Here is a 25,469-nt window from a genome sequence, read left to right as displayed (position 1 = left end):
TTTGACTCTTGAAGGACACAATTCCTCTGCTACCATTAACAATACTTCTCTTCATCTTCCTATCCTTTTGGAAAAAGTCTATATCCTACCATTTCAAGTCCTGACAGTGTATCATCCTCAGTCAACCAAGTTTCACTTGTACCAATTATTTTTGGACATACTGATTCATTCAATGCTACAACCTCAGCCACTTTATTTCTGATACTTCATACACTAGTATACAAGGATAACAATTCTCCATTCTTTGAGGCCATCCCATCAACACAATCACTCTTTACTCTCTCTGCTATAGCATACTTCTCTCTTTGTTCTGACCATGTATGCACACACATACACATTCTCTCTAGAGTATTGATATTCACCTTTTCTTATACAGTCAGCACTCGACTTATAATCTTACAACATATGCGACCTACAACCACTTGTACTTATGATGCCATCCCTGTATTATCTTCACCTAATATCACCAGACACCTGCAACCCAAGGATCAGAGTGTTATTGCTCTTACTTGGGATGAAAACACCTTCAGCAACTTTTTTACATTATACAAAGAAGGTAATTGCAGCATGGAGTGAGATGACAGCAGAGTATGAAATGCAGTTTCGAAAAAACTGCTGAAAATATATAGTCATACATTCACAGGATTTGACAGTCTTACAAGAGAATTGTGAAGAAAAAATAATGCTGTTAGCTAAAGAGTTGGGTTTGCCAGTGAAGATGTCAAGCATTTGGTGAAAGCCGTGGAAGAAGAGCTGTAAATGAGACTTTATATAGCAGTCAAAGCACTGAAAGTTGCAAAAGTGGAAAAAAATAAGAAGCAGATAAAAAAAAAAAAGTTTACAGTAAAACAAAAATTAGCAGAGTTAGATTTAGCTGAACATTTTGTTTCTATGATAAGAGGCATTCCACCTCATTAAGTGCTGTTATGCTCCAGCAGCACTCAAGCAGCTTAATGAATATGAATACCCAGTGAGAGAGAGAGAGAGAGAGAGAGAGAGAGAGAGCAAGCAAGTGAAGACACTTCTCATTTCTACAGATTGATTTACCACCATAATATATATACAGTATATACACACCCTAAAATATTCATTATCATCATCAAATTCCTGCCATGTACCCTCAAGGGGTGCAGGATATGATAGTACTACATGAAAAATTTACATCATTACTAACTTCCTTTGTACAATTTTCCATATTGTCTATTTCCAGATTTAATTTATCATCTTCAGTAAAAATCGTGCCTAAGTAGCTGAAATGTTTTACTTGTTCCACAGGCTCCCTGTTCATAACACAGTTGACATTTTCAACAATTCTGCCTGTTTTCATTGTCTTTGTCTTTTTAATGCTGACCTTCATACCACATCTATTACAACTGTTATTCAATTTAGTCAGGAAATCTTGTAAACTTGTAGCGGATTTATTTAGAAGTATAACATTATCCGCATAAAGCAAAGAGCTGACATTAACATCTCCAATTCTGATATCATGTGTAATACCACTTTCCTTCATCATGTCATCCATATAGATAATGAATAACAGAGTGGATAATGTATATCCTTGTCTCACACCAGATTTAACATTAAACCATCTTCCTGTACTTCCTTCAATTCTAACTGCTGACTTACAACTCAAATAAAGACTAAGTATTGCTTGATATAATGCCCCATTGACACCATATAACTATAACGTATTGAATAGCTTCTCTCTTGGCACCTTGTCATATGCCTTTTCCAAATCAACAAAACTTAAATACAGATCTTTGTTATATTCCCATGCTTTCTCAACTATTTGTCGTAAAGTGAAGATCTGTTGCTTACATTTGGCCTGAATCCAGCTTTTCTTCCACAATTCTTCTCAACCGTTTTTCAAGTATACTTGCATAGATCTTGCCAGGATCACTCAGTAGGGAAATACCTCTGTAATTCTCACATTCAGTTTTATTTCCCTTTTTATATATGGGTACTATTAGAGCTCTACTCCAATCATCGGGAATTCATCCCTCTGTCCAGGCTTTCTGAACTATGCAGTGCAGCCACTGTAAGACTTTTATACCTCCATACTTCAGCATTTCTGGTCGAATATCATCTACTCCTGCTGCCTTTCCACATTTCAAGCCTTTGATTGCTTTTTCTACTTCAAGTATGGATATGTATTCCTGAATGTATGCCTGTTGGGTATTTTTTACCACTGTGCTATCACTGCTTGTTTCATTTAGCAATTTTTTGAAGTAATTACTCCATACTTCAAGGATATCTTTTTCTCCCGTTTTCATGTCACGTTTATCATCTCTAACTCCTTTTACTGCACTCGTTCCTCCATTTCCAAGCTTCTTCAACAACCGCCAGAATATCTTGCCACCATCTTGATATTTATTTTCTATGTTCTTCCCAAAGTCATCCCACGACTTTTGTTTAGCTAGTTTTATACAGTGTTTCACTTTCTTACATTTGTCTCTGTATTCTCTAAGAGCACAAGCTGACTTATTTGCCAGGAATGTTTGATATGCTTTCTTCTTTTCCTTCACTGCCTCTTTAACTATCTGTGTCCACCATGGAGTTCTGATTTTTCTATCCTTGCAGACAACCTCACCACATGCCTCTCTGGCTGAATCAATCAGGGTTTTCTTCAAGGCTTGCCACTGAATCTTCGAACTTTTGGTTACTGTTCTCAAACTCATTCATTTTTTCTTCAATAATCTTTGTGTAGTTTAATCTACAGTTCACATCTGAGAGCTGCTCAACTTTTATTTGCTTTAAAACTTTCTTACATGTCATTCTTTTCAATATGAAATTCAATTTTATCCTGCTCAAGACTAAATAGTGATCACTTCCAATTTCAAATCCTCTGTACACTCTGGTGTCCTGCATCAGGGAGAAAACATCACCATCAACAATAACATAGTCAATGAGACTTTTCTTATTCCTTGCTTCTTCTCTCCATGTGAATTTGTGCACATTTTTATGTTGGAACGTGCTGTTAGTAATAACCAGTCCATATCCTGAGCAGAAATCCAACAGGTATTTGCCATTATTATTAGCTTTGCTCTTTTCTCCAAATTTTCCCAAAATATTTTTGTATGTCTGATAATCATTTCCTACTCTGCTATTTAGATTCCCTAATAAGGACCAACTTTTCCTTTTTCATTGTGTCAGTTGCTTTCTCTAAGGCATCAAAAAATTCCCCCACTTCTACCTTAGTAGAACCTTCTGTGGGACCATAGGCACAAATAAGTCTCATTGTCCATTTCCCCATTCTGATATTAGCCCACATCACTCTACTTGAGACTGCCTGCCATTCAAGAAGATTGGCCTCATATTTTGTGTTGAATACTATGGCTACTCCTTCTTTTCCTTGATTGTCATTTCCTGAATATAACATTTTGTATTTATTGCCCAGAAAGATCTCGCCAGTTTTGTCTTTTTAGTTTCAGTCATCCCCTATTATGTCGATCTGGTACTTATCTAATTCTTCAGCTAGCTCCATTTCTTTGCCATTCAGGCTTCTTATGTTGATAGTACCGATCTTTAACTCTGGTGATGTTGAGTTGGGGTGTGCTTTCATATTTGTTCCAGTTGCTGACTTTTTGCTGTTCTCCCTGGTTCCCTGGCGAAAACAACGGGGGCCTTGTTTAACCAGGCGACGCCCCAGTTGGCATGAAATTTTGTCATGTTGTACCATCATTTTGTATATTCGTTTAAGCCAATAAGAATATAATTTGGTCAGCTAAATCCCAAATTGCCAGCCCATCCTCGTTCGTTCAGTATCCAGGTAGATAGATACCCAACAAGGTGCACCAGGAGAAGGTGAGGATTGGACATTAGGTCAGAAGCCCTGTTGGTTCTCCGCATTCCTTTAAAGGCTATGTGGAGGTCTCCTCTCAGTTATACAGCTTTGACTCACTTCTTCATATATTAAGGACACTGAACATTTTGTTTTTTTGTTAAGAGACATCCATCTCAAAAAAAAGAGAAATATTCCCAGAGGTAGTAATAAATTATCGGGAGACAGACTTTGCAGAAAATTTTATGTTGCTCCTAAAGTATTGTATAAATTCATGCTACTTTGTATATAAAGAGATTCCAATATCTATATGGAATCAAAGAGCCATAAACACTCATCCATTGCAACCAAAGCTCTTGAACAGATACATTGATGATGTTTTCTTGATATAGAATTATGGTTAAGATATCCATTGTCCAAAGTTTGTAAATAATCTCAACAGCCAATATCTTAAAATCATCTTCATAGCAGCATTAAGATCGATGTTTGCTTCTGTTTCTCGACATTAAACTTTCTCAATCTTCAAGCAAGCTAAAAATTACTATTTACAGAAAATTATCACAAACTAGTAGATATTTACATGCATATTCTCATCTTTATTGGCCTCAGAAGCTGGGTATTATATCGATACTGGGAGCTTGAGCTAGTCTTCTCATCACTGATAATGAAGAATTAACCAAAGAACTCAGTTTTGTTTTTACTGCCACTGAGAACTGTCACGTGATTTCTGTTCCATCTACAAAAAACATGATACTGAGAATAGTGAAATAAACAGATGTGTGTATCTCTCTCTCTCCTGTACATCTGTTCTATTACAACCAAGTTGGCAGAATTTCTCCAGAAGTACAAAATCAGAACTACATTCACACCTTTAATTAAACTGTGCTTCTTGCTCTATCCACTGAAATGAAAACAGAGCAGTGTCTGTTATTACAGACAAAGAGAAAAATCTATAGAACATATATTGAAGAACACCTCAGAGATATCACCCATGGAAGATCCAGTGCTTCATTTCTATCCAGTTATGTGCTGTTTTCTGTTGTTTGAAAACAAAATCACTGCAAGACACATTGGAGATCTTACACCAGTGTTTATCCAAAGAAAGATATTAGAATCCTTGGAAATTATGCTTAATCCCAATCATCTGAATATCGACCTTGGCTACAATTTATGAGAAAACTTCAGGAAAAGGGATACCCAAAAAGAGAAAAAAGAAAGAACAAATGACACTGGTCTAGATCTAGATTTCATCCAACCATTATTAAGCTATAGTGTAAGCAAAACCACACATATGCACTCAGCAGGTCTAGAACAGTTGCAAACATTGGTATTCCTTTTTTAAAGTAATGACAGTTGTTTTATTTTTGATGTTTTGCCTTCTCTGAATTTTTTGTTGCACCTAATGAAGTCCTTGATAGAATGGTAAAACTCTTTGTGAAATTAATAAATAGTTAATTCTGTTTTGTTTTGGTATTTATTAGCCAGTTAAACTACTATATACAAAGTTGTTTTGATTTCTTATGATGTCCTTGTGATTTGGATTAATTAAATATTGGATTTAATTAAGCCTAGTTTAACTTAATACCACCAGTGTTATCTTCAATTATTTCCACATCAAGTGAATTAAACCACATGTAATGTAAATCCCTCCTGCAAATGGTTGTAATCCTATTGCACTTCATTACTGTGGGTGGGATAAGGATTAGATTCAATTATCCTGTCTATGCAAATCAAACCCAGAAAATGTTCAAACTACTTCAGACCTCCAATAAGCAGGATGGTGGTCTCATACCAAATTGATGAAATTCATTTCCCACCTAAAAGTATTCATGTACATTCAGTATACTACATAAAAAAAAAGAATGCAAAAGTATGAAATATCTGAGTGTTCCACAAATTGGTACATAAGATGTTTGTTATAACTGGAAAAAAAAGTGTACTTTAAATTCGCAAAACAATCATCTATCTGAGTGACATGGTGCCATTACTTAACCATACTTAACATGTTTAAAATATTTATCATAGTCAATGTTTATTTCTCTTCAGAATCTCTGTGAAGACTGTATTGTTTACATTTAATTCTTGTGTGATCAGAGATCTATATCTGTGTAGTGAAAATAAATTGGTAAAGAAAAATGTTTGTTATTTCAGATGTCATTTTTCCAGCAAGTATTGAATCATTCTGAAATCATCTGCCTTATGGATTATCCTTGTCACCCAGTGGTTACTGATATTCTAAAGGCTTTACCTGAAGATGATAACAGAACAATTGCTAACTGGTGAGAGCTTATCCGTAATTGATAAAATTTTAGGTATTGTGATAAATTTGTGATTTTAACTGCTGTTTCTCAGTTCATTCATTACCTATGAACTAAGGTAATGAATTTATATTACTGCAATATACACTCACAGCACAATAGGATGTGCACCATAACAGCCAGTCTCTGAACAGTTTAGTTAAAGTGGGAAATGTGTAATTCTGCTAATATAGTAGGAATAACATTGTCTAACTTCAGTCAAGTAGAACAAAATAATAATTATTATATGATATTTGGTCACTCTAGCAGCCAAATGTGGCTGCAGCCACTTAAGGTCTCAATGGTTGTGGTTTTTCACCCAGTGATGAAAGACATCTACCATCTAGAGTTTAAGTAGGCATTTTCTCCAACTAGGGAAGATATGCCTTTGCAGCAGCATACTGCACTGTTTGGAGATTTTGAATACTGAAAGATCTACACAACTTTTGTCTCAGAGATAGTCTCCTTTAGTTGGATAGAAAGTTCATGAAGAACTTTCTGTCCAATGCGAATTATGCTATCTCTATGGATGACTAACTTTACCATCTTCTGTCATTCATGTGATATGAGATCATAGAAAGACAGCTAAAGTAAGACATTAACTATCTTTCAAATGGGAATGTTTGTGAATGGGTTCAGCCTAGCAGAAGAGCGTTTGTGTGCATTTTTGCCATGATGTGGTCTCTTCATTCTGGCCCAGATTTCAGACTAGGACAAACTTTCAACTCAGTTGCAGCCAAGTTCTTGTGTCTTATATTTGACAAGAAAAACTCAGTTTTCTCCATCACATACATGAGTTGTTAGATATTTGCCATAACGCAGTGAACATCCTTTGCACCATGTCTTCCAAACTTAAGCCGCTAACAGATGTTTTGTTCTTTAATTGTACCTGGTATTAATTAAATCAGAACTTGAGTCTTCAAGTTGTATCAAATCTCCAACCTTTGACACAAACGTTAATTAAAAAGTTTATTGATTTCAGTTAAAAATCTGTCTAATTCTTAATTGAAGTATGCCAGATAGTTAACATATTACTAACATAATGAAACAAAGTTGAGAGATAAGAGTGATAGTGGCAAAGAGTCATTTTTCCAAAATAATTGAATAGCAGTGACAATGGGATGGGCAGTTGTGTGCCCATCCCATTATAGTGCAGTTGTCCACCTTCTTGTAGAGATTACCTTACCAGTAGAAATATCCAGAGTACATAGCAGAGTCAGATAACATGTCAGCTGGAAAATCTGTAGAGAACAGTTAAATAGTTGTATCTAATGGAACATTGATGAAGAGAGAAACAACAAAGTTTGCCATGTCACAGGTGCAAACGCAGCAGTTTTTCACTTTAGAGATTAAATCTTCAGTATTCTTAGTGAAGGAGTGTTTGTTAGATGAATCATAAGGAAAGCCTTGAATGCTCCTTTCTGTCTTTGGCATGAGATTGGCATAATGAATTTTCTTTGATGATAGAGAAATCATAGCCTCTTAAAAATAAGCTTTTACTGGCACAATTTCAGAAAATGACTTGTTAGTCATCATCAAATTCCTGATATATACCCTCAAGGGGTGTACAGGATATGATAGTACCACATAAAAAATTACATCATTACTAACTTCCTATCTACAATTTTCCTCCAAATTAATCTGTTACCTGTCAAGACTCCAACATTATCAGATCTTATATTTCTATTGTCTAAGGCACTTTTTACTATATCTTGGTCTTCCTCTGGGTCTTTTTCCTACCAACCTAGCAGAGAACACTTGTTTTGTTAATCTTTCCTCTCCCATTTTATTTAAGTGACCATACCACCTGAGATTAGCTCTGCTAACGCATTCCTGGATGCTGACAATGCCGAGTTCTTTCCTAATATCCTAGTTTTTAATATGATATTGCCATTGATGCCATCTGGTCATGCCTCTAATCTTTCTCAGGACTTTCATATCTGTGGTCTATAGTCTTTGGTCAAGTAAAACACTTTCCTTCGTGTTTTACTGCTGACCCAGCTCTCAGGTCCATACGTTAAAATATATGATTGAAAAAATTGACTCTAATACTGTCTTGTATACACCTAATTTAGTGTTTTGGTTAATTTCTTTCTTATTTCATATAAATTTATTCAGTTGACTTCCTAACATACCAGCTTTTGATTCTGTTGTCTATTTCCATATTTAATTTAACATCTTCACTAAAAACGTGCCTAAGTAGTTGAAACGTTTTTCTTGTTCGATAGGTTCTCCATTCACAATGCAGTTGATATTTTCAATGTTTCTACCTATTTTCATTGTCTTTGTCTTTTTATTGCTGACTTCATACCATATCTATTACAACAGTTATTCACTGTAGTCAGGGAATCTTGCAGACTTGTAGCGGATTTATTTAGAAGTATAACATCATCTGCATAAAGCAAAGAGCTGACATTAACATCTCCAATTTTGATATCAGGTTTAATACCACTTTCCTTCATAATGTGATCCATATAGATAATGTACATCCTTGTCTGACACCAGATTTAACATTAACCACCTAACCGGCCATTATGGATAAAATACGCATCCTCATATGCTTTGTCTCCATCATATATTTCAATTTAGTATCAATGGTATTATAATTTTAATATGCACTTCGCATCCATGATAACCTTGACGTCTATAGACTTCTTGGCCGATAGCTTGGTTAAACCAACTTCCTGTACTTCAGTTCTAACTGCTGACTTTCAATTCAAATAAAGACTTAAGTATTGCTTGATATAATGCCCCATTGACACAATATAACTGTAGCATTTGAATAGATTCTCTCTTGGCACCTTGTCATATCTCTTTTCCAGATCTACAAAAGTTAAATACAGATCTTTGTTATATTCCAATTTATTTATTGGGGGGGTTAGGTATTTATGGCTGTAGATTGTGTGTGTGCATGGGGCCGGTTTGCCCGGGATGAAAAACGGCAGATAAACGGGTGGAAAAAACCCTTCTGCCAGTGCCCAAAACCGGCTAACTTGGCTATGGCTGAGGAAGATCCTCAAATTCCTCATCTTTGATGGGAATCGAACCTGGGACACTCTTTCCCCAGTCATATGGTTGCGAAGCGCACAGCCACTAGGCTGACCGCACGGACTATATTCCAATGATTTCTCTACTATCTGTCGTGAAGTGAAAATCTGATCCTGACAGCTTCTATTTGGCTTGAATCCAGCTTGTTTTTCACCAAGCTTCTCTTCCACAATCCTTCTCAATCTTTTCTCAAGTATACTTGCATATATCTTACCAGGAACACTCAGCAGAGAAATATATCTGTAATTCTCACATTCAGTTTTATTTCCCTTTTTATATATGTGCACTATGAGAGTTCTACTCCAATCATCTCGAATTCGTCCCTCTGTCCAAGCCTTCTGAACTATGCAGTGCAGCCACTGTAAGACTTTTATACCTCCATACTTCAGTATTTCTGGTCAAATATCATCTACTCCTGCTGCCTTTCCACATTTCAAGCCTTTGATTGCTTTTTCTACTTCAAGTATGGATATGTATTCCTGAATGTATGCCTGTTGAGTGTTTATTACCACTGTGCTATCACTGCTTGTTATATTTAGCAGTTTTTCTAAGTAATTACTCCATACTTCAAGGATATCTTTTTCTCCTGTTTTCATGTCATCCTTATCATCTCTAATTCATTTTACACCACTCTTTCCTCCATTTTTAATCTTCTTCAACAACCTTCAGAATATCTTGCCATCTCCTTGATATTTATTTTCTATGTTCTTACCAAAGTCCTTCCATGAGTTTTGTTTTGTGATTGATGAAATTTTGTCATGTTGTACCATCATTTTTTATTTTGGTTTAAGCCGATAAGAATACAATTTTAGTCAGCTAAATCCCAAATTGCCAGCACATCCTCGTTCGTTCAGTATCCAGGTAGATACCTAACAGAGTGCACCATGAGAAGGTGAGGATTGGACATTAGGTCACAGGCTCTGATCGGTTCTCTGCATTCCTTTAAAGTCTATGTGGAAGTCTCCTCTCAGTTATATAGCTTTGCCTCTTAAGCACTCCGACTGGTTAGTTATCTTCTCAAAATTGATCCATATGTAGGAAATGAACTTGATTATTTATACTTATATAATTCATTCATAATTTACTATACATGTAAATTACATGAAGAAAAAGTAGTTATTTTTCCATGTGGATCAGCCACTATCTGCATAAAAAATGTATCTGTAATCAGGGCTCCAGAAATATAACTTAAATCTACTAGCCAGGAAAAAAGTTTACTCGTCAAAGGTATCGGTCTACTTCATATAAGTATTGTTATAGGTGATGTTAAAAAAAAAAAATCTGTTTTGTAACTATCATTATAATAAAAGGATGTTGCACATGTGTATTAAATTAGGCTGTATCATTTAGCGTTATAGGTTAGGTACTACCAACTTAGGCTGGTAGTACCTAACCTATATCCTAGAATAAAGAGTGAAAAGATTTTATTCTTAATGGTTTGTAAGGAGTAAAATGACGCAGCTTTTAATACACAATGTGTTTATTATCCTATATTATTAGAATAAAAGTTACAAGAACAGAATAATTATAATTATTGTTATTACATGACACCCTAAGGAGTTCAAGGACTACTCATCAAGGGAAGGCACTCTACAACTCTTCGTCTCCATCAACTCCACTGAACTGCCACTATCATCATCATCTACATACATGGTCATCCACTGCCGTCACCACTGGTATTTTTGTCTGTAAATTGCACGTGTTCTCAAGGCTGATTTGCTGCATGCAGGATGAAAAACCTGAGTTTCCAGGAGGAAAAAATCCTGATACCTCTATATGAGATCGACTAACTCATCTTCAATTGAAAAAAACTTCTTGTCATGAAAAGAATCGAACATAAGCTTTTTCTAATTGATAGGCACAACATATTGTTGTTCTTCCAGTTGTGCTACAGAGGTGCTTAATAATGTTAGATAATAAATAACAATTATTATTCTGCTCTACTTGAAGTTAGAGGAAATTCATTTCTGTTATGACATTACCAGTATTATATATTTCCTTCTTTTAAGTTAATTGTTCAGAGTAGCTATTAATATGCATATCCTGTTGTTGTGCAGTGTGTAATACAATAATTGAATGGCAATATGGAAAGGTGTTACACTTGTCAATTGCTAATGGGATATAGACCACTTCCTGTTGTACTGAAAGTTTTATATATTTCCAGCGTATATCAGTTTAACTGATATACATCATGGTATCTGTTTGAATTGTTGTAAAAGAATCATTTTGAGAAGAACAAAAAGAATAGTAGGCCTGATCCATTTTTCTCGGTTATTAAATTTTATTTATTAATTATGACTTTATGAAAACTAAGAATCTGGTGGTTTCTTCAGAGGTTTTTAATGGTAGAACTGAAGAGAGCAGCTGATGTTAAAACATAAATAAATCATAGAAGAGAAACACTCAACCAAAGTAAATATGATTACAGTAATGTGTGGCAGAGTCCATAAGTGATTGTCGGACAAGTTAAGTTCTTCTGTGTCAAGAGATCTGATTATTGATTTCTAGACATTATTTAGGATCAGTCCTTAGTTTCTGTTTTAGGAGCCACATGAGTTAATCACTGCTCTAAATTCTTTAATCTGCCGAGAAAAAAAAAGTTTTTTCCCCTCGGCAGATGGCAACTGCATCCTGGTGAGCTGTGCAGTTTGTAGTTGAAATATGGTGAGCCATCCAAGGTATCCTATACACACCTGGATGTGTGTAAAAGGAAACATTGTCCTTCAGAGATTTGAGGAGGCTATAAATAGTTTAGATTGGTTTGACAGCTGCTCGAATGGTGGTGAGCCTTGAGCAGGATGGCAAATTTGATGGATAGATTAACAATATATGTGATGGAAATCAAATCCCTGTACTGGATATTCTAATTTTGGCAAGGAAAATTATTTTTAATGGATGCTCCAAAAACACAGTCAGTGAGATATTGTTTTCAGACAACCCTTCTTGTAAAATCATAATAGAATTCAATTTGCATCCATATATTAGTAATCTGCCCATCAAGATTGTTATCTTGCTCAAGGACCACAGCATCTGTAGCGTTCAAGTCTGTTCAAACTATTTGTAGCTGCCTCCTCAGATCCCTGAAAGACAATGTTCCCTTCTATGAATATCCAGGTGTGTGTAGGATAACATGTTCCTGAGTTCTAGCCTACATAGGCCATAAAATCAAAGTTTTGAATTAAGAAAAGAAGACCATATCACCAATGTAGATAACAGAAGAGAAGAAAATAGAATAAGAAATAACTTTTTCTCAGCAGATTAGATTCACTCATTCACTCCCTCAGCAAAAACCAATGGTTGTTCCTAAATGATGTCTGGAAATCGCTAATCTCTTAACATATCAGGAATTAACTTCTCCAATGATTACTTACTGACTCTACAAAGAGAGTTAACATGTGCTATGCATTACCGTAGTCATATTTAATTTGTGTTGGATTACTTCTCTTCTAATAATTTATATTTTAACATCAGCTACTTTCTTCATTTCTTTCATTTAAAAGGCCCAAAGATGTGTTGTGAAACTAATCAGTTTTACTAAAATAAAGAGCCAAAAGGCTTCAGTTTGGTGATGCAAAAATGATAAAAATCAAGTGGATATTAAATCCAGTATTATTTCAAAGCCTTATAGAAACTATAAAAGTTTCCTATGAAATTTGATCAGAGAGCTTACACGAATACACTCGCCGCATTTACGAATTGCCCAAGCATCCATATATTCGCTTCCTATTGGTCCATTTTGATAAGGTTTCACTGGCCTGACAGCTGTTTCAAACTGGTTGGTTTTCATCAGAGACCAGGCAGAAACCTTAAGAGAGCAAAAACTCTCTTTCAGTACTAAGGAACTTGAAACATCGGAGAAGTGTATTTTCTGTTTTTAAATAACGAAGCCTGTGGTGCGATCATAATTAAAAGAAACACACGTATTAACCACAGTGAAAATTATTTAATTGTAAATATTCCATGCGCCCTAACTGTATGTTATTCCTATTATTGTTTAAAACTACTGTACTGATGATGTCCTAAGATACTTAGGATGAAATATTTACAATTAAATAATTTTCACTGTGGTTAATACGTGTGTTTCTTGTAATTAGTGTATTTTCCGTAAGTGAACTCTTGGTTGGTGCGTAAAAGTATTTACTGCATAAGGAGTTTGCTTATGGGAAAATACACTTCTCCAACATTTCAAGTTCCTTAGTATTGAAAGAGAGTTTTTGCTCTCTTAAGGTTTCTGCCTAATCTCTGATGGAAACTAACCAGTTTGAAACAGCTGTCAGGCCAGTGAAACCTTATCAAAATGGACCAACAGGAAGCGAATATATGGACGCTTGGGCATAGCGATTTTTTTATAAACTCCGGCTAGGGCAACTCGTAAATGCCAGCAAGTGTATTCCCATAAGCTCTGGTCAAATTTCATATGAAAATTTTAGCTTCTATATTCAGCTTTGAAATAATGCTGGATTTAATATCCATTTGATTTTTATAATCAGTTTTATTTTTCTAGTGTACTCTTGACAACTAATAAAAATTTCCCTAGTACCAATAAATTTCGTTGATCTCAAGTGATGATATAGTTCACATTAAACAAGATTTCTGTAGTTGAAAAGGAAACAAATTAGAGATAAAGCAACACAGTGCAAACTTCATTTATCTGGCAACTATCAATAATAATGAAATGCTTTCAAACAGAAGGAATTGGGTTACCTGCTGAAGAACAGATCAAGTTTGAAATATTTGTGTCGTCATTGTACTTAAAACTTCATTAAACTGAACAAGTTGTCATATGAAGTGAGGACCCCAGCAGCAGTTCTTGAATTTGCATTTTGATCTCTATATCAAGGTCATTATCAGGAAATGTACATATGAACAAATTACAAGCTACATGACGCTACACAAAAAGTACACTAAATCTGCTTTCTTAATTGTTTATACCACTAGCCTAACCTCTGGTAAGAAAAAAAAAAAAAAAAAAAAAAAAAATATATATATATATATATATATATATATATATATACACACACACACACACACACATAATGAGTATAATGTACACAGGATGGGGTGCTTAAGGGTCAAAGCTGTATAACTGAGAGGAGACCTCCACATAGCCTTTAAAGGAATGCGGAGAACCGACCAGGGCTTCTGACCTAATGTCCAATCCTCACCTTCTCGTGGTGCACCCTGTTGGGTATCTACTTTGATACTGAACGAACGAGGATGGGCTGGCAATTTGGGATTTAGCCGACCAAATTGTATTCTTATTGGTTAAACCAAAATAAAAAATGATGGTACAACATGACAAAATTTAATGCCGGCTGGGGCGTCGCCCGGTTAAACAAGGCCCCCGTTGTTTTCGCCAGGGAACCGGGGCGAACAGCGAAAAGTCAGCTACTGGAACAAATCTGAAAACAAACCCCAACTCAACATCACCAGAGTTAAAGATCGGTACTATCAACGTAAGAAGCCTGAATGGCAAAGAAATGGAGCTAGCTGAGGAATTAGATAAGTACCAGATCGACATAATAGGGGTGACTGAAACAAAAAAGACCAAAACTGGTGAGATCTTGTTGAGCAATAAATACAAAATGTTATATTCGGGCAATAACAATCAAGGAAAAGAAGGAGTAGCCATAGTATTCAACACAAAATACGAGGCTAATCTTCTTGAATGGCAGTCAGTCTCAAATAGAGTAATGTGGGCAAATATGAGAATGGGGAACTGGACAATGAGACTTATTTGTGCCTATGGTCCCACAGAAGGTTCTACTAAGGTAGAAGTGGAGGAATTTTTTGAGGCTTTAGAAAAAGCAACTGACACAATGAAAAAAGAAAAGTTGGTCCTTGTTGGGGATCTAAATAGTAGAGTAGGAAATGATTGTGAGACATACAAAAATATTTTGGGAAAATTTGGAGAAAAGAGCAAAGCTAATAATAATGGCAAATATCTGTTGGATTTCTGCTCAGGACATGGACTGGTTATTACTAACACCATGTTCCAACATAAAAATGTGCACAAATTCACATGGAGAGAAGAGGCTAGGAATAAGAAAAGTCTCATTGACTATGTTATTGTTGATAGTGATGTTTTCTCCCTGGTGCAGGACACCAGAGTGTACAGAGGATTTGAAATTGGAAGTGATCACTATTTAGTCTTGAGCAGGATAAAATTGAATTTCATATTGAAAAGAATAACATGTAAGAAAGTTTTAAAGCGAATAAAAGTTGAGCAGCTCTCAGATGTAAACTGTAGACTAAAATACAGAAATATTATTGAAAAGAAAATGAAAGAGTTTGAGAACAGGAATCAAACCTTGGAGATTCAGTGGCAAACTCTGAAGGAAACATTGATTGATTCTGCCAGAGAGGCATGTGGTGAGGTTGTGTGCAAAGATAAAAAAATCAGAACTCCCTGGTGGACACAGGAAGTTAAAGAGGCAGTGAAGGAAAAGAAGAAAGCATATCAAAAGTTCCTGGCAAATAAGTCAGCTTTTACTCTTACAGAATACAGAGACAAATGTAAGAAAGCTAAACAGTGTGTAAAACTGGCTAAACAAAAGTCATGGGAGGACTTTGGCAAGAATATAGAAAATAAATATCAAGAAAGTGGCAAAATATTCTGGAGGTTGTTGAAGAAGCTTAAGAATGGAGGAAAGAGTGCTGTAAAAGGAATTGGAGATGATAAAGGTGAAATGAAAACAGGAGAAAAAGATATCCTTGAAGTATGGAGTAATTACTTTGAAAAACTGCTAAATGAAACAAGCAGTGATGACAGCACAGTGATAAAAAACACTGACCAGGCATGCAGTCAGGAATACATATCCATACTTGAAGTAGAAAAAGCCATCAAAGGCTTGAAATGTGGAAAGGCAGCAGGAGTAGATGATATTCGACCAGAAATGCTGAAGTATGGTGGTATAAGAGTCTTACAGTGGCTGCCCTGCATAGTTCAGAAAGCCTGGACAGAGGGACGAATTCCCGATGATTGGAGTAGAGCTCTCATAGTACCCATATATAAAAAGGGAAATAAAACTGAATGTGAGAATTACAGAGGTATTTCCCTACTGAGTGTTCCTGGCAAGATCTATGCAAGTATACTTGAGAAACGGTTGAGAAGAATTGTGAAGAAAAGCTTGGTGAAGAACAAGCTGGATTCAGGCCAAATAGAGGCTGTCAGGATCAGATCTTCACTTTACGACAAATAGTCGAGAAAGCATGGGAATATAACAAAGATCTGTATTTAAGTTTTGTCGATTTGGAAAAGGCATATGACAAGGTGCCAAGAGAGAAGCTATTCAATACGCTGCAGTTATATGGTGTCAATGGGGCATTATATCAAGCAATACTTAGTCTTTATTTGAGTTGTGAGTCAGCAGTTAGAATTGAAGGAAGTACAGGAAGATGGTTTAATGTTAAATCTGGTGTGAGACAAGGATGTACATTATCCCCTCTGTTATTCATTATCTATATGGATCACATTATGAAGGAATGTGGTATTAAACCTGATATCAAAATTGGAGATGTTAATGTCAGCTCTTTGCTTTATGCAGATGATGTTATACTTCTAAATAAATCCGCTACAAGTCTGCAAGATTCTCTGACTAAATTGAATAGCTGTTGTAATAGATATGGTATGAAGGTCAGCAATAAAAAGACAAAGACAATGAAAATAGGCAGAATCATTGAAAATGTCAACTGTGTTGTGAATGGAGAACCTGTGGAACAAGTAAAACATTTCAGCTACTTAGGCACAATTTTTACTGAAAATGGTAAACTAAATATAGAAATAGACAACAGAATCAGCAATGCTGGTATCGTGGGAAGTCAATTGAATAAATTCATATGGAATAAGAAAGAAATTAGTCGGAACACTAAATTTGCTGTATACAAGACTGTGTTCAAACCAATTTTAACTTATGGATCTGAGAGCTGGGTCAGAAGTAAAACACTTGACCAAAGACTAGAGACCGCAGATATGAGAGTCCTGAGAAAGATTAGAGGCGTGAACAGATGGCATCAATGGCAATATCATATTAAAAATGAGGATATTAGGAAAGAACTTGACATTGTCAGCATCCAGGAATGCGTTAGCAGAGCTAATCTCAGATGGTATGGTCACTTAAATAGAATGGGAGATGAAAGATTAGCAAAACAAGTGTTCTCTGCCAGGTTGGCAGGTTGGCAGGAAAACGACCCAAAGGAAGACCAAGATATAGGTGGATTGATACGGTACAAAGTGCCTTAGACGATAGAAATATAAGATCTGATGAAGTTGGAGTCTTGACAAGTAACAGACTGATTTGGAGGAAAATTGTAGATAGGAAGTTAGTAATGATGTAATTTTTTCATGTAGTACTGTCATATCCTGTACACCCCTTGAGGGTACATGGCAGGAATTTGATGATGATGTACACAGGATAAAAATACATAAATAAAATAAATTAAAAATTACATTGGAACTAAATCAAATGCATTTCTACAGTCCTGTTATTATTATTATTATTATTACTACCTCTGACACTTCCAGGAAGTCTAAAGACTCATCGAGGAAGGGCACCTACTCTACAACTCTGTCTCCACCACTCAATTCACCAATGAACTGCAACTACACCAATGCCATCTACTGCCCACCACTAATATTTTCACAGACAATCACAAACATCCATGCCCACGCAGGATTCGAACCTAGCCTTTTGGCTGGAGAGCAGATATGCTACAACTCGGCCATCCAAGTTGTTATTTTAAGATTTTCTTATGTTGGGGGTTTGCCATCATGTTCTGGATACTATATAGGTTGCAGATGGGTCTTCCAGATTCATAGAATTACTAATCCATTATTCTTATTGAGATTAGGATAATGAATCAGAAAATTCAAGGAAGCTTACAAGATGCTGATCCATCATATCCTAAACTCAACAAGAATGATGAGTTAATTTCAAAGACCAATCTACAACCTATATAGTATCCAAAACCTGATGGCAGAACCCCAACATTAGAAAACCTTAAGATAACAGGACTGTAGCGATGCATTTGATGTAGTTCCAGTGGGAATTTTTTTTTTTTTTTTTTTTTTTTTTGTAAAATTTTATTTCATTTTATTTTTTTTATCTTCTGTATATTATTATACTTATGTATATTTTTAAATTTTATTTTATTTGTCTATTTTTTCTCACCACAAGTCAGGCTAGTGTAAATGATTAACAAAGCAGTTAGATATAGCATACTTTTGTGTCGGGTTATATTGCTTGTATCTTGTTCGTATGTATGTTTCCTGATAATCTTGATATAGAGGTCAAAATATTGAGTTCCATTTTCTTAATTTTAAGTAAAGTAATTACTCTAACATGTGTTTTTGTCTCCATAAATTCTATACAATGAATTCTGACTGTTGTGTAATCTTGAGAGAAAAAAGTGTTAAGTGTTAAGTTGGGAGGGGGGGAGAATTTGCCTGTAATCAACGATCATAGAAAGAAAGGTGAGATTCTTAGGACAGAATAAAGCAAAATACAGAGACATAAGCTGAAGACATAATTATGAAATAATAACACTTACCTAAGGATAATATTTATTTAATACATACAGAACAACTTTCAGCTCAGTCTAATGACCATTATCTATGCATACAAATGAAAAGAAATAAATTAGAATGTGCATGTAACAGTTATGATATTAATTGCAGGAGTATAACTCTATAACTACTAGAATTCATAATATTTGTTAAAAAAATATATTAATTCATTACACACAGGAGTGAGGATTATTACTAGGGATTACTTCCCAAAAGGAAAATTTAGAGTCTAAAATACCATTAAGATTTGGTCTATGGATATGTGCTTCAAAACTTTCTGTATGTAGTATTTCAAATAAAAAGTAACTTTTTTTGTGAACTTTAGTTTTGTTCCAGTGAATTTTATGCCTAGTGGATAAAGAGTCACTAGCAAAACCAGACTTATCAGACTCATGAAGTAGAATGTAACTTTGAGAAGAATCTGAGCTGAACATGGATATGAGATTTGGATATTTTTTGTGACATTTAATATTGGATATTGTTTTGCCATATATCCATAAAAATTGTGAGCATAGATAAAATAACAAAGTATATGATGATTAATTTAAATAATACTCTGATTTAGTAAACTTAATTTTTTTTTCTTTTACTAAACTTTTGCCCTTCAGTCAATATTATATCAGAATAACTTTCAGATACTCAAAGCTAATACATAACTCAGTTGTAAACTTGAGTTGATTAGTCATTTTGTACCCTTAAGATTACTGGGCAGTTTCATTCTTGTATATCACTCAATCTATTTTTAAAACCAGTGTAAAAGATGTGCAGGAAAGCAGACCTAAAGGGGCAGATGAAAAAATATACGTTTATATTTTTTTGTTTGGTATTTAAAATGATTTGATAAGTAAAAGTGAATCATTTTACCTTTGTCAGAAGAACCAGCAGGAACTTTATGAAAACATGAACTTTTATAAATATGAAATTGCATAATGAAAAACTAATGTCAGTTGTTAAATTAAAAATTGTTTAATCCTGTATCCAAGCGTAAGCATAGTTTGCATGTGAGGTTCTTCATGACTAGGCTACTTGTATATAGAGGCTAATGACTTGGCATTAATTGCCTTAGTATCCCATAATGCAAAATACACATCCTTTCAGGTGTATGTAATGCTATGCATTATGGGAGGGATCACTACCCAGACCAGTTTCAACCTTTATTGTGGTATGTTAAAGTGCTGAGATACCTCTCCAAAAACTCTGAGTAATCTACAAGATCACTCTAAATCTCACTGAGTGACCCTAAAGGATCACTATTGAACTCATTACTCCTGACCTGAATCACTCCAGGACAGAAAACTCAGCAGTGGCTCCACTCAGTGACAGGCAAAAACTGGGCACTAAGCAGAGCCTCTCTACTCCGTCAGGAGATCAGCAAACCCAAAGATGAACATTATTTAATGTCACCAGTGAGAGCCAGACCCAGAAGAAATACCAAGGTTGAAGTAATGCAGAAGCCATATATCCCATGTACAAGTAGTGAAAAGATGTCACCTATTTATTAAAATACTCTGAATTACAGCAAATTGTTTAAAGTTTTTTTGCTCGGTTATAAATAAATTAGAAATGCCAAGAAATTGTATTCTTGTTTAATCCTTTATCCAAGTGTAAACAAAGTTTGTGCATGAAGTTTCTTCACAACTAAGCTACTTGTATATAGAAGCTAGTGACTTCACATTAATTGCCTTACTTGTTATTATTGTCCATTAGGAAAATTACTGGAAGACAGGGGAAATAAAAAGGCTGCTTCCAACTCAGTATTGTTTATCTCAGTTGTAACATATGATAAATTGATTTTGCTGTAGAATTGTAAAGATGTTCACAGATCTTTTTCTATTTTATAGGAAATCTCTAGATCTCATTGAAATACTTATGTTTTTGTCTGACAATGGCCAATTTCACAAAGTGCAAGAATTATTTAAATTTCCTGTTCAACACTGTCCTGATTTACTTGTTTTAGGATTGCTTCAGTTTTCAGTAAGTGCACTTTTTTCTCAAAAATAAAAAAAAAATTACTTCACTGACTTAATTTTTACAAATATACGCCCTTTGTTGACATTACTCTGGTCTTGAACAACTTTTAAAAATTAAGAAAAGTACTCTTCATAAAGATTTCAATAAAAATTTTGTGTGTTGTCATGTATGATTGTATTTATTGGTATTCATAAAAGCCTTTCTATGTTTCAGATGTTAGATGTTTAAAAATTATCCAAGTTGAAATATGAATTAGAGTTAGATTAAAACTTAATTATTTTTTAATTATTTCTTCAGCTGATACCATCAGCTGAAGGCTATTTGCCAGTTGCGTTTCCTGATGGCTTTACAAATAAATCTATGGAAGTCCCTTTTTTGAGGGACGCCAATATGTGTTTTTTTGTTAACGACAGTGTTTAGACATGCTGTTGTGAATAATTATTATTCACAACAGTATATATTCACAACACAATAATCTGTGTGAATTTGTTAACCTCAGTATGTTGGAATATGGTGTTACTAATGAATTTCTTAGAAAAAAATTATAGGCATAAAATTATTTTTAATAAACTATGAACTTACAGTATATGCAATGTGTAAACTAAAGGCACTGCAGTTGTATGCACACAGTGTATCATGAAGATAATGAACACAGTGCATATGACATTATTATTAAATAGAATTGCCTTTATAAATAAGGAAATACAGTTACATTGCTATTATTGTTGGTGAAGGAGAGAAAAAAGAATAAATGCTTCAAAGAAATCTTATTTGGTAAACACAAAAACCTGGTGAAAGATATTGAGTAGTTATCATTGATTAACTGAATGCATACTATCCTACCCACAATCACTGGGTACTTCTCCTTATTCTAGGAAATTGGATGTGAAAATTCAAATTTTGTAGCCAATGAAAGAGATTCGTGGTTATCTTAGAAACTGCTTTGATAATGTAAGCATTTCAGTGGGAACTGAAATGCATAGTGCGTCATTTGGGGAAAATGTTGTGCATCAGTTAAGCATTCCCACCTCCATACTTAGTAATGCTAAAGAAATGGAAATCTGCAGGTGAAATTGGTCCCAAGATATGACACAGTAGGATTATATTAATACATAGGCAGTAGATGTGACTTGAAGTAATTTTGAGAGATGGATTTGCTTATGTTGAGAATAAAATATTAGTAATAGCAGAATTTTCCATCATGTTTCCTGAACATTGTCAATGCTTGCATCTAGTTAAAGAGAAAATAAAATGGAATAAAAAGATCCATAACCATTATTGAAATAAATAAATAACATAGTCATGAGGAGTGTTAAGTAGGATAATTTCCCAAAGCTATGAAGGTTTCAGTCAATAATGAACTTAAGTTTGGTCGATATCACAAAGCTTCACAGGTTTTCTTCATATCTTTTTTTAACAACAACAAAAAAAGCTTTGATATATCTGATAGAATATGAGTGATGTGACCTGATTTATCAGAATTATGGAAGTGGATGGAAGATAGCTAGCTTGGAGGAAGTAAGATCTGCACTCATGCAGATCTTACTTCCTCCCCACCATAATATGAAAGATTACATGAAGTAGGAATTCTGTTAAAACCTAGGTAGGAAGGAGGAGAAAATTTATTCTTTGGTCAGCACAAGGAATGAGCTTTATTTATGAATGAGACTTGAAGGTTAATTTTGCTTAGATGTCTGGCAAGTTTCAGACAAACTGACATGAAGGGAAACTCTGGAATGTCTTCTTGAGGAAGAATAAGGTTGCAGATAATAGTTTATTATTTTCGTGATGCTGATATCAGAGTTGTACCAAGAGAGATGAAAGTAGCTTTAATAAAAGTGGGTGTTTTTTTAAGAAGAAAATCTATGAATCATAAGATGTGTGCATGATACACTAATAGTTTGATAAAGCCGAACTTTTGAGATGATGACAAAGAGAAAAAGCATCGATATATCTTTTACACTTGGCTTCTTTCTTTCTGAATATTCATTTAGTTCTTTAATTCTCTGAAGTTCATATTCATCATCCAAACTTAAATATGAATGAATGCCTAGAACTTTTCCAGTTTTAAGGAATTATCCTACGTAATATCCCTCACAAGTATGTTAAATATATTTTTTATTGTTATTATTTATTTTTTGCAATAGTAATTTCAGTGTCATTTTTTTTACTTCTAATGGTTACAGTTTGAACTCTCCTCCTGCATTTGAGATCATATATTGTTATAATTTTCAGTTGTTATTCTATTCCTACTGTAGTTAAATATTTTATTCTCAATGTAAGTGAATCTGTCCGTTAATTAATTTTAGTAACAGGAGCTGATATTCTTCGAGAAAGCTAGCTAATTCATCTCACAAGACACTGGATATTTTGTGGTTGGATGTGTTTGCAACCATTGTGAGTAATTCAGTAAATGTTTCCATGACATGTAGAGAGCTGCATTCCATTACTTTTTGCATAAGAGCTGTGGCCAACATTGATTGGCATGGACCAAGGTGCACAGAACCTAGACTTTGCAGCCATAGAAATCAATTTTGTGAAGCAAAGTCACACTCCATCCTCTTTAAGTCTGTTGAATGTGTTGTGGTATGGAGGATGGCTGGATAATGCATACTACCTAAATGTATTTCTCTGACATCAAAGTTTTGTAGTAGAAGTTTTGTAACAGTGGTAGTGTAAGGATATGGAGTTGATTCAGTGAACCTTATCCATTTTATGGATAAGGTTCACTGAATCAACTTTTTTTTTCTCTCTCTTCCAAATATAAAATATCCAGGAAATCAGCTGGAGAATGCTCAGTTACCAGACATAATTCCAACCAACTCAACCTGCACGAAATCAAATAGTACTTGCCAAGAAATTATATTGTATAATCCTTTATCAAAGGGTCACAAAGATACTTCACATGCAAACTTTGCTTACACTTTGATAAAGGTGTAAGCAAAGAATATAATCAACTTTTAAAAAGAATATAATTTCTTGGCAAGTATAATTTACTTTCTAACCAAGTGAAAAAACTTTCTACTACATGAAATCATGCAGTAATGACTGCTAAGTCTTATGCTGATGTTTTGGATGTGTGTCCTATAGTGGGGTGCCAATTTTTGTGGTAAAGGACCCTTTTATCTCCCAACATATTAGCACTCCATATCACAAAGCAGTGATTATAGCTGCATGGTTTGAATAGCACTAGAATATGGCAATGGTGCCAGCATAGAGTCCAATCCAAACCAAATAAGACATTAGTGGAATGAACTAGAACAGTGTTTCTCAACCTGTGGTCTGCGACGATGGGACAGGTGGTCCACAGGCAGACTTAAATTAATTAAATAAATATATATTTTTAATTATCTAAACAAATTAAAATTGAATAAGTAAGTAAAAATTATTGAAATCAAATGGAGACTTAAAAAAAAAAAACAAATATCATCAGAATGTTCAAAGGCGGAAGCAATAAAACTATATTGTTGTTCATTTCACCCTTTTTATTATTCGTCATTCTGCCGCTAAATTTGTAGCGGTAGAATCACAATAATAAAAGAGGGGTGAAGTGAACTTCATAGAAGTAGAACTTTGCCATCCCGAACAACTGGAGAAGAAATATTTCACACTCTCAATAATTACATAATACACAAAGGGATCCAATGGGAAAAATGTATAGGTTTCTGTTCGGATGGAGCTCGCGCCCTTACAGGCAGGCATAGTGGGGTTGTTTCTATGGTCAAGGAAGTAGCTCTGGATATGAATTGGGTACATTGTTTCATACATAGGGAAGCATTAGCCTCCAAAGGAATGCCACCAGAATTTAAAACTATAAAGCTAGTTAATTTTATTAAAGCCCGACCATTAAATAACAGGTTAATTTCAGTACTCGGCGATGAAATGGGCAATGAATATATATGCGACTTTTGCTTCTTTCTGAAATTCGCTGGCTTTCCAGGGGCAAAGTACTAACAAGGTTATTTCAATTAAGGCATGGTGTTTTATTATTTATAAATGAACGTAAATCTGATTTTGCATCACTCCTTGTTGATGAAGCGTGGTTATCAACACTATCCTATCTTTCAGACATTTTTTCGAAATTAAATGAACTAAATCTCTCCCTTCAGGGAAATTTTTTAACTGTTCTTGATGCCTACGACAAAGTAAAGGCATTCGAGAAAAAACTGGTTTTATGGATTAATTATGTAAAAGACAGACACCTTTTCCAACATTGGAACCCTTTTTAGTGGAAAATGATATTTTTGTTGATTCTGAGTTTCTGGAAAGGGTTTGTGTCCACCTCAAAAATGTGAAATGGAATTTTGAAACATTTTCCAAATAACTTTTATAAGAAATTTCTGTGGGTTTTGAGATCCATTTCAGGCTTGCAGTCATGAGAACGACCTTTTGTTATCGAAAAAAGAACAGTTAATTGAGTTTCCAAGTGACAGTGGACTTAAAATGCAATTCTGTGATCTTGGTTCAGTTTGATTCTGAATTGGCCTTCAGTGAGAAGTGAATTTCCCGAATTATCTGAAGAAGCATTGAAAATAATCATGCAGTTTTCTACAACCTATCTTTGTGAGAAAAGATTTTCATTGCTCCTTCAAATAAAAACAAAATACAGAAATCGTCTTAGTGTGTGTGTGCGCGCCGATCTTCGACTGAATTTGACCAATATTGAGCCAGATATCCAGCAAATCTTGCAAGGGCCGAGAAGCTCAACCATCTCATTAAAAGTAAGTAGTAACATAATTAGATCATATTATTTATTTGTTTAATAAAAATTAAACCTTTGTTCAATGATGATACACTTTTAATCGTT

General features: G+C 34.6%; 1 protein-coding gene across 3 annotated transcripts in view; it reads left to right on the top strand.

Moving 5' to 3' along the window:
- The window catches only part of Not1 (CCR4-NOT transcription complex subunit 1), a 568,860-nt gene that overhangs the window by 78,552 nt on the left and 464,839 nt on the right, over nt 1-25,469 (top strand). For all 3 annotated transcript variants that reach the window (XM_090401629.1, XM_090401630.1, XM_090401628.1), the window contains exons 11-12: nt 5,933-6,060; nt 20,533-20,665. In XM_090401629.1, the coding sequence (XP_090257755.1) occupies nt 5,933-6,060; nt 20,533-20,665 (261 nt within the window). The remainder of the gene's footprint in view (nt 1-5,932; nt 6,061-20,532; nt 20,666-25,469) is intronic.

This window comes from Typopeltis vanoorti, chromosome 12 (assembly GCF_054136105.1).
Source record: "Typopeltis vanoorti isolate ZY-2024b chromosome 12, IOZ_Tvanoo_1.0, whole genome shotgun sequence".
NCBI classification, from domain to species: domain Eukaryota; kingdom Metazoa; phylum Arthropoda; class Arachnida; order Uropygi; family Thelyphonidae; genus Typopeltis; species Typopeltis vanoorti.
This window is presented reverse-complemented; position numbering and strand designations above follow the sequence as displayed.